The 9788-nt window shown below is 48.6% G+C and overlaps 1 protein-coding gene across 2 annotated transcripts in view; it reads left to right on the forward strand.

Annotated features, from left to right (window-relative positions):
• The window catches only part of LOC110510959 (rho GTPase-activating protein 7), a 164752-nt gene that overhangs the window by 105321 nt on the left and 49643 nt on the right, over window positions 1-9788 (forward strand). The window contains exon 1 of one of the 2 annotated variants that reach the window (XM_036953904.1): window positions 1245-1802. The exons of the other annotated variant lie outside the window; for it this stretch is intronic. Within the exon in view, the coding sequence (XP_036809799.1) occupies window positions 1790-1802 (13 nt within the window). The 5' untranslated portion in view covers window positions 1245-1789. Of the gene's footprint in view, window positions 1-1244; window positions 1803-9788 lie in introns of those variants that run through there. 2 annotated transcript variants of the gene reach the window in all.

Below are 9788 nucleotides of genomic sequence, written 5' to 3' on the forward strand. Positions count from 1 at the left end.
ACAAGAAAAGGGCAACCAGTGAAGAACAAACACCATTGTAAATACAACTCATATTTATGTTTATTTATTTTCCCTTTTGCACTTTAACAATTTGCACATTATTACAACACTGTACATATTAATATGACATTTGAAATGTCTCTATTGTTTTGAAACTTTTGTGAGTTTAATGTTTATTATACATTTTTATTGATTGTTCATTTCACTTGTTTATTATCTACTTCACTTGCTTTGGTAATGTTAACATAATGCAAATAAAGCCCTTGAATTGAGAGAGAGCAAGAGAGCACTACAAAACCTGACGTGTGTTGTGCATGCATGCATGTAGAAATTAGTAGGTTAATGAGCAATGCCCTCCTACAAAAGCCTATTAAAGTCTGGAAAATATCTGGGAGATGTGAACGTCAACACTCCCCGACGTGGAATGGTGTGGTCATCATAGAGCGACCCTGTCATTTTTGCAATATGCCAATTGTCATGGACCTTTTAGAAACATTCCCGGCTATTCCCTACCTATAAAATACACTATATGACAGAATCAATCCACAATAAGACAACATGTGGTACTTCATGTTAGCATACAATATATATGTCTAAGTAGGTTTGGAGGCGCACAGATTGGATAGCCAGTTCGGTGTTACTTGTATTATTGAATGGGGTGGTAAAAGTGTTTGTTTGATCTTTGGAAAGGCCGGTCTCGTGACTTTTGATCATAAACGTGTCGTTGCGGTTCTAACCTGTGCGTGGTGTACGTGCACTGCTCGCCCGACCCCAGGGATGTGTTTGTAGGGGTTGGCCGAAGTAGGCTACCGTATTAGCATACCGCAACGGTTTCTTCTGAATTATTCAACGTTGCCGTCCACAATGGCGCGTCACGCAATTGTCCAGGTTCTGCCATGAATGTATTCTCTAATGATGTGCTAAAGGCCGCCTACTGAATTACAGTTTCTCTTCTGAGCGGCGGCGCAGTTGGGCTGCAGCAAGGCGGAGCGGGAGAGGTACTGAGCACTGAACAGTCAATACCAACGTTATAAGCAAGCAACGTAACCAAATGTACTCGATTAAAAATAAACTTAAAGTTGGAAGTAAAGTAAAGTATAGGTCACCAGCACTTGCAAGAGAAAAATACGAATGTAAAAAAATGGGTACTTTGTAATATTGACGTTGTTCACACCTGCTGGACTGCATTCGATTTATGCCACATTTTACGCACAACATGCAAGTGAGAGAAAAAATATACAAAGTCCTTACGTGTAAAATCTCACAATATTTCGAGTTTTTTTTATACGGTGTTTATACCACCGCTGCGGTACGGTATGTAGCGCTGTAGAGCGGGTCCTCTGTGCTCCGCTCGATAATCATCAGGTGGGCAGGCAGGGTAGCCTAGACCGGAGCGGAGAGGTGGAGCCACGTTTGTCCATTCCTAAAATCTTATTCACACACTAGTTCATTCACATTCGCGCTTGGGTCCCCATAGGAAGTTTCAGTAGGGAAGTCATTTCATAAGATCGAGGAGGAATTTTATTGCGTCCTGTTCAGCCAAACGACAATATAACCATGGAATTACTGTATTATGTATTGTTCAGCGACCTTTTGGGGCTAATTGTGTCTAGAGTTTGAGTCTATAGACACTGTTTCGTGCGGAGGTTTTGGGTTGAACTACGCTGGAAAGCAGAAAATATGCGAGCTTCGCCCTAACATTGGAGTAAACCTGAGCGGACTCGCCAGCCTGGGCGCAGCGGGAGTATTTGGTTTTATCCCGAGGAAGTCTCCGTGTAGAGAAATAAACATGATTTTAACTCGTAAGTCAATGAATTTGTTTACTCTAATGTTTTACTATTCAGAATGTTTAAATAAATAGGGATTTCCATGCTTTTGAGCAGAGAAAACCTACTTGGAAAATGTTTTTGATTGTGATTGATCTGTTCTCACTTTTCCATGATTTGAATTAAATTTGTATTTAACCATTTTAGAAGGGATTGTTATTTTTTCTCCTTTTGCAAAGAAAAGTTGTTTGACATTGGTCTCATCGGCTCTGTAAGGAACTCCCCTGTGCTGAAATGAGTGTTGCGCTTAGCTGCAGGCTGTCAGATAAGCAGTCTCTTCCAGTCTCCACTGCTCCTACGCCGACTTCCAAGATAAACGCGCACAGTTTATTCGACCATGGCCTGCGTTCTATTCGCAGGTTTAAACTAGGCAAGTGAGCCATAGTCTGTTGGCCTATATATGTCTGTTCAGACGTTTCAATAGCCTGGTATACGCACACACAGACAACAAAGTTTGATTATTCACACTGTTGAATTATACATGTATCTGAGCATAAATTGTGTTGTTTGTCAAATTCGTTTTTTGCCTTGGTCTTACAGTGCTTCCAATTTGTTTGCCATGACTACCAAACTCAAGTTCCCTTTGCTTGTCTGCTGACATTTTTTCTAGTGGCGCTTGGGAGAAGAAAGCCTTCTGTGTGATATAAAAAGCGAGCTTGGTGGTAGCGTATTTCGGCTGTGAATGTCTTTTATCTGATTCCTACTGGTCATACTGTATTTCGCGCGTGACTGCTTATCTGTTATACACAAGGGATAGTATGCAGCCCCCCGTGGTCAAATAGTGGCGCACACACAGACCAGCCTCTCAATCTACCCCTCAATTCATAAAAGAAAGATGATATAGTAGAAATCAGTGACAAACAGACCAAAAAGGGAAACTCTCCCACCCTCTCTCTTTCCCTCCCCTTTATATCTCTATCTATCTGTAATTGGCATGTTGTCAAGTGGGGGTGTTGTGTTTTTAAATGGAGGAATATGAAACAGGCTTAAATCAAACTATTTCTAAGGGCAGGAAGTATGGCAGAGTTTCTGAAGGATTCATTCATTTTATATTGTAAAGTTGCTATCAATTCTATGAAGGAACATAGATATGTCCATGTGTCTCTCTTCAGCCCGTCCTATTTCTGTTCCGACCTTGGTGTGCTTTGTTATTGACGTTCTCATCACAAACTGTTCTGGGATCTGTGTAATGGGTGGCTATGAGTGGGTGACGGGAACACAGGGTGTTATAATATCTGACCATGGGTCAGTTCTAAAGCATATCAGATGTGTTGTATGGGTTGTCTGGGTCTTGTCACCGGATCCTGGACCAGGGCCCTGAGCAAACATAAATCTGTCACCAGAGGTAGAGAGAGACCTCAGAGACCAGGTATTGTGATGATCCATCTGGCCCAGCTGTGTGTGTGTGTGTGTGTGTGTGTGTGTGTGTGTGTGTGTGTGTGTGTGTGTGTGCGTGCGTGCGTGCGTGCGTGCGTGCGTGCGTGTGTGTGTGCTCGTATGCTCGCGTGTGTGTGCATGTTTGGTGTTGGATGACCGGAAAGAATCATGGGGCACCTCCATTAGTTGTGTGTGTGTGTGTCTGAGTTGGTGTGTGTCGTGTGGTATCCTATGGAGCCAGCCAGATGGTGGTACTCTCACTTACCTACCAGCCAGACCTTCTCCCAGATCACCAGATGTCTTCACGCAGGAATGTCAAAACTTGATATCCACAAAGATTCACCACTTTTCCTCTGACCGTAGTTTTTGCTGTAGTATAGTTGTATCAAGATGTGTTGAAATTCGCTATGAATCTGTAGTTCGCTGGCCAATTGAAACCTGTTTACATTCATCATGAACGTCTAACTCCGGCCAATAGCCTGTGAGTCAGAACTGAAACTGCCAGGACATGTATAAACTGCCCTTACAGATGATTCTGTCTGTAACATTGCAGGAGGCCCATTACAGATGATTCTGTCTGTAACATTGCAGGAGGCCCATTACAGATGATTCTGGCTGTAACTGTCATGTACTGTCATGTTGTGTCTTGTCTCTGTCCTTTCCCTTCACCCTGTCTCCCTCTGCTGGTCGTTGTTAGGTTACCTTTTCTCCCCCGCTTTCCCCCAGCTGTTCCTTGTCTCCTCTTGACTACCTCGTCACCCCTTCTCCCACCTGTTCCCCTTTTCCCTCTGATTAGTCCCCTATATCTCTCTCTGTTTTTGTTCCTGTCCTTGTCGGATTCTTGTTTGTTGTGTTTCATGCCTGAACCAGACTGTCGTCATGTTTGCTGTAACCTTGTCTTGTCCTGTCGGAATCTGCCGGTCCGTCTGAGCCTACCTATGTTTGGTAATTAAAGAAGCTCTGTTTAAGTTAATTCGCTTTTGGGTCCTCATTCACGCACCGTAACAGAAGAATCCGACCAAGAATGGACCCAGCGACTTCGGATCCTCTCCACTCAGCCGTCGGGATCCAGGGAGCGATGCTAGACAGACACGAGCAGGAAGTGTCTGCTGCTCGACATGCCGTTGAGACCCTGGCCACCCAAGTCTCCAACCTCACAGAACAGGTTCACCATCTCCGCCTCGATCCACCGGCCACTTCCAGGGCTTTCGAATCTCCGGAGCCCAGAATCAATAACCCGCCGTGTTACTCTGGGGAGCCCACTGAATGCCGCTCGTTCCTCACCCAGTGTGATATTGTGTTTTCTCTCCAGCCCAACACTTACTCCAGGAGCACTGCTCGTGTCGCCTACGTCATATCTCTCCTTATTGGACGGGCTCGTGAGTGGGGCACGGCAATCTGGGAGGCAAGGGCTGAGTGTACTAACCAGTATCAGGACTTTAAGGAGGAGATGATACGGGTTTTTGATCGATCTGTTTTTGGGGAGGAGGCTTCCAGGGCCCTGTCTTCCCTATGTCAAGGCAATCGATCCATAACAGACTACTCTATTGAGTTTCGCACTCTTGCTGTCTCCAGTGGCTGGAACGAGCCGGCCTTGCTCGCTCGTCTTCTGGAGGGTCTCCGCGCAGAGGTAAAGGATGAGATTCTCTCCCGGGAGGTTCCTTCCAGCGTGGATTCCTTGATTGAACTCGCTATTCGCATTGAGCGACGGGTTGATCTTCGTCACCGAGCTCGTGGAAAGGAGCTCGCGCTCTCCGTCGTCCCCCTCTCCGCATCACTACCATCTTCCTCTGCCGGCTCGGGTGCTGAGCCCATGCAGCTGGGAGGTATCCGCATCTCGACTAAGGAGAGGGAACGGAGAATCACCAACCGCCTCTGTCTCTATTGCGGTTCCGCTGGTCATTTTGTCACTTCATGTCCAGTAAAAGGCCAGAGCTCGTCAGTAAGCGGAGGGCTACTGGTGAGCGCTACTACTCCTGTCTCTCCTTCAAGATCCTGCACTACCTTGTCGGTCCATCTACGCTGGACCGGTTCGTCAGCTTCCTGCAGTGCCTTAATAGACTCTGGGGCGGAGGGCTGTTTTATGGACGAGACCTGGGCTCGGGAACATGACATTCCTCTCAGACAGTTAAAGGAGCCCACGGCCTTGTTCGCCCTGGATGGTAGTCCTCTCCCCAGGATTCAGCGTGAGACGCTACCTTTAACCCTCACTGTTTCTGGTAATCATAGTGAAACCATTTCTTTTTTAATTTTTCGTTCACCTTTTACACCTGTTGTTTTGGGCCATCCCTGGCTAGTTTGTCATAATCCTTCCATTAATTGGTCTAGTAATTCTATCCTCTCCTGGAACGTCTCTTGTCATGTGAAATGTTTAATGTCTGCTATCCCTCCTGTTTCCTCTGTCTCTTCTTCACAGGAGGAGCCTGGTGATTTGACAGGGGTGCCGGAGGAATATCACGATCTGCGCACGGTGTTCAGTCGGTCCAGGGCCACCTCTCTTCCTCCACACCGGTCGTATGATTGTAGTATTGATCTCCTTCCGGGAACCACCCCCCCCCGGGGTAGACTATACTCTCTGTCGGCTCCCGAACGTAAGGCTCTCGAAGATTATTTGTCTGTAGCTCTTGACGCCGGTACCATAGTCCCCTCCTCCTCTCCCGCCGGAGCGGGGTTTTTTTTTGTCAAGAAGAAGGACGGGTCTCTGCGCCCCTGCATAGATTATCGAGGGCTGAATGACATAACAGTGAAGAATCGTTATCCGCTTCCTCTTATGTCTTCAGCCTTCGAGATCCTGCAGGGAGCCAGGTTTTTCACTAAGTTGGACCTTCGTAACGCTTACCATCTCGTGCGCATCAGGGAGGGGGACGAGTGGAAGACGGCGTTTAACACTCCGTTAGGGCACTTTGAATACCGGGTTCTTCCTTTCGGCCTCGCGAACGCTCCAGCTGTCTTTCAGGCATTAGTCAATGATGTCCTGAGAGACATGCTGAACATCTTTGTTTTCGTTTACCTTGACGATATCCTGATTTTTTCACCGTCACTCCAGATTCATGTTCAGCACGTTCGACGTGTCCTCCAGCGCCTTTTAGAGAATTGTCTTTTTGTGAAGGCTGAGAAGTGCACTTTTCATGCCTCCTCCGTCACATTTCTCGGTTCTGTTATTTCCGCTGATGGCATTAAGATGGATCCCGCTAAGGTCCAAGCTGTCATTGATTGGCCCGTCCCTAAGTCACGCGTCGAGCTGCAGCGCTTTCTCGGCTTCGCGAACTTCTATCGTCGTTTCATCCGTAATTTCGGTCAGGTGGCAGCTCCTCTCACAGCCCTTACTTCTGTCAAGACGTGCTTTAAGTGGTCCGTTTCCGCCCAGGGAGCTTTTGATCTCCTCAAGAATCGTTTTACATCCGCTCCTATCCTTGTTACACCTGACGTCTCTAGACAGTTCGTTGTCGAGGTTGACGCGTCAGAGGTGGGCGTGGGAGCCATTCTTTCTCAGCGCTCCCTCTCTGACGACAAGGTCCACCCATGCGCGTATTTTTCTCATCGCCTGTCGCCGTCGGAACGTAACTATGATGTGGGTAACCGCGAACTGCTCGCCATCCGGTTAGCCCTAGGCGAATGGCGACAGTGGTTGGAGGGGGCGACCGTTCCTTTTGTCGTTTGGACTGACCATAGGAACCTTGAGTACATCCGTTCTGCCAAACGACTTAATGCGCGTCAGGCGCGTTGGGCGCTGTTTTTCGCTCGTTTCGAGTTCGTGATTTCTTATCGTCCGGGCTCTAAGAACACCAAGCCTGATGCTTTGTCTCGTCTCTTCAGTTCTTCAGTAGCCTCCACTGACCCCGAGGGGATTCTCCCTGAGGGGCGTGTTGTCGGGTTGACTGTCTGGGGAATTGAGAGGCAGGTAAAACAAGCGCTCACTCACACTCCGTCGCCGCGCGCTTGTCCTAGGAACCTTCTTTTCGTTCCCGTTCCTACTCGTCTGGCCGTTCTTCAGTGGGCTCACTCTGCCAAGTTAGCCGGCCACCCTGGCGTTCGGGGTACGCTTGCTTCCATTCGCCAGCGTTTTTGGTGGCCCACCCGGGAGCATGACACGCGTCGTTTCGTGGCTGCTTGTTCGGTCTGCGCGCAGACTAAGTCCGGTAACTCTCCTCCTGCCGGCCGTCTCAGGCCGCTTCCTATTCCCTCTCGACCGTGGTCTCACATCGCCTTAGATTTTGTCACCGGACTGCCTTCGTCAGCGGGGAAGACTGTTATTCTTACGGTTGTCGATAGGTTCTCTAAGGCGGCTCATTTCATTCCCCTTGCTAAGCTTCCTTCTGCTAAAGAGACGGCACAAATCATCATCGAGAATGTTTTCAGAATTCATGGCCTTCCGTCAGACGTCGTTTCGGACAGAGGTCCGCAATTCACGTCTCAATTTTGGAGGGAGTTTTGCCGTTTGATTGGGGCTTCCGTCAGTCTCTCTTCCGGCTTTCACCCCCAGTCTAACGGTCAAGCAGAACGGGCCAATCAGACTATTGGTCGCATCTTACGCAGTCTTTCTTTTCGCAACCCTGCGTCTTGGTCAGAACAGCTCCCCTGGGCAGAATACGCCCACAACTCGCTTCCTTCGTCTGCGACCGGGCTATCTCCTTTTCAGAGTAGCCTCGGGTACCAGCCTCCGCTGTTCTCATCTCAGTTCGCCGAGTCCAGCGTCCCCTCCGCTCAGGCTTTTGTCCAACGTTGCGAGCGCACCTGGAAGAGGGTCAGGTCTGCACTTTGCCGTTATAGGACGCAGACTGTGAGGGCTGCTAATAAGCGTAGAACTAAGAGTCCTAGATATTGTCGCGGTCAGAGAGTTTGGCTCTCCACTCAGAACCTTCCCCTTAAGACGGCTTCTCGCAAGTTGACCCCGCGGTTCATTGGTCCGTTCCGTATTTCTCGGGTCATTAATCCTGTCGCAGTTCGACTTCTTCTTCCGCGATACCTTCGTCGCGTCCACCCGGTCTTCCATGTCTCCTGCATCAAGCCCGTCCTTCGCGCCCCCGCTCGTCTTCCCCCCCCCCCCCCCCCATCCTTGTCGAGGGCGCACCCATCTACAGGGTCCGTAGAATTTTGGACATGCGTCCTCGGGGCCGTGGTCACCAGTACCTCGTAGATTGGGAGGGGTACGGTCCTGAGGAGAGGAGTTGGGTTCCCTCTCGGGACGTGCTGGACCGTGCGCTGATCGAGGATTTCCTCCGTTGCCGCCAGGTTTCCTCCTCGAGTGCGCCAGGAGGCGCTCGGTGAGTGGGGGGGTACTGTCATGTACTGTCATGTTGTGTCTTGTCTCTGTCCTTTCCCTTCACCCTGTCTCCCTCTGCTGGTCGTTGTTAGGTTACCTTTTCTCCCCCGCTTTCCCCCAGCTGTTCCTTGTCTCCTCTTGACTACCTCGTCACCCCTTCTCCCACCTGTTCCCCTTTTCCCTCTGATTAGTCCCCTATATCTCTCTCTGTTTTTGTTCCTGTCCTTGTCGGATTCTTGTTTGTTGTGTTTCATGCCTGAACCAGACTGTCGTCATGTTTGCTGTAACCTTGTCTTGTCCTGTCGGAATCTGCCGGTCCGTCTGAGCCTACCTATGTTTGGTAATTAAAGAAGCTCTGTTTAAGTTAATTCGCTTTTGGGTCCTCATTCACGCACCGTAACAGTAACATTGCAGGAGGCCCATTACAGATGATTCTGTCTGTAACATTGCAGGAGGCCCATTACAGATGATTCTGTCTGTAACATTGCAGGAGGCCCATTACAGAGGATTTTGTCTGTAACATTGCAGGAGGCCCATTACAGATGATTCTGTCTGTAACATTGCAGGAGGCCCATTACAGAGGATTCTGTCTGTAACATTGCAGGAGGCCCATTACAGAGGATTCTGTCTGTAACATTGCAGGAGGCCCATTACAGAGGATTCTGTCTGTAACATTGCAGGAGGCCCATTACAGAGGATTCTGTCTGTAACATTGCAGGAGGCCCATTCAGATGCTTTAAGGTCGTGTTGAATGCACTTCACTAGCATCAGTTGCAGTTGTTCTCTCACTGCCTCTATGGATACAAATAATGACTATATAAAATATACACTGACTGTACAAAACATTTGGAACACCTTCCTAATATTGAGTTGAACCCCCCCTTTGCTCTTAGAAAAGTCTCAATTGGTCGGGGCATGGACTCTACAAGGTGTTGTAAGACGCTCCCCACTCCCTTTCACCCTCAGAACAGCCTCAGTTCCTCAGAACATGGACTCTACAAGGTGTTGTAAGACGCTCCCCACTCCCTTTCACCCTCAGAACAGCCTCAGTTCCTCAGAACATGGACTCTACAAGGTGTTGTAAGACACTCCCCATTCCCTTTCACCCTCAGAACGGACTCTACAAGGTGTTGTAAGCGTTCAATAAGGATGCTGGCCCATGTTGACTCCAAGGCTTCCCACAGCTGTGTCAAGTTGTCTGGATGTCCTTTGGGTGGTGGACCATTCTTGGTACATTCGAGAAAACTGTTGAGAGTGAACAACCCAGCAGCGCTGCAGTTCTTGACACAAACCGGTGAGTCTGGCACCTACTACCAAACCCA

Source organism: Oncorhynchus mykiss, chromosome 19 (assembly GCF_013265735.2).
Source record: "Oncorhynchus mykiss isolate Arlee chromosome 19, USDA_OmykA_1.1, whole genome shotgun sequence".
Classification (NCBI taxonomy): domain Eukaryota; kingdom Metazoa; phylum Chordata; class Actinopteri; order Salmoniformes; family Salmonidae; genus Oncorhynchus; species Oncorhynchus mykiss.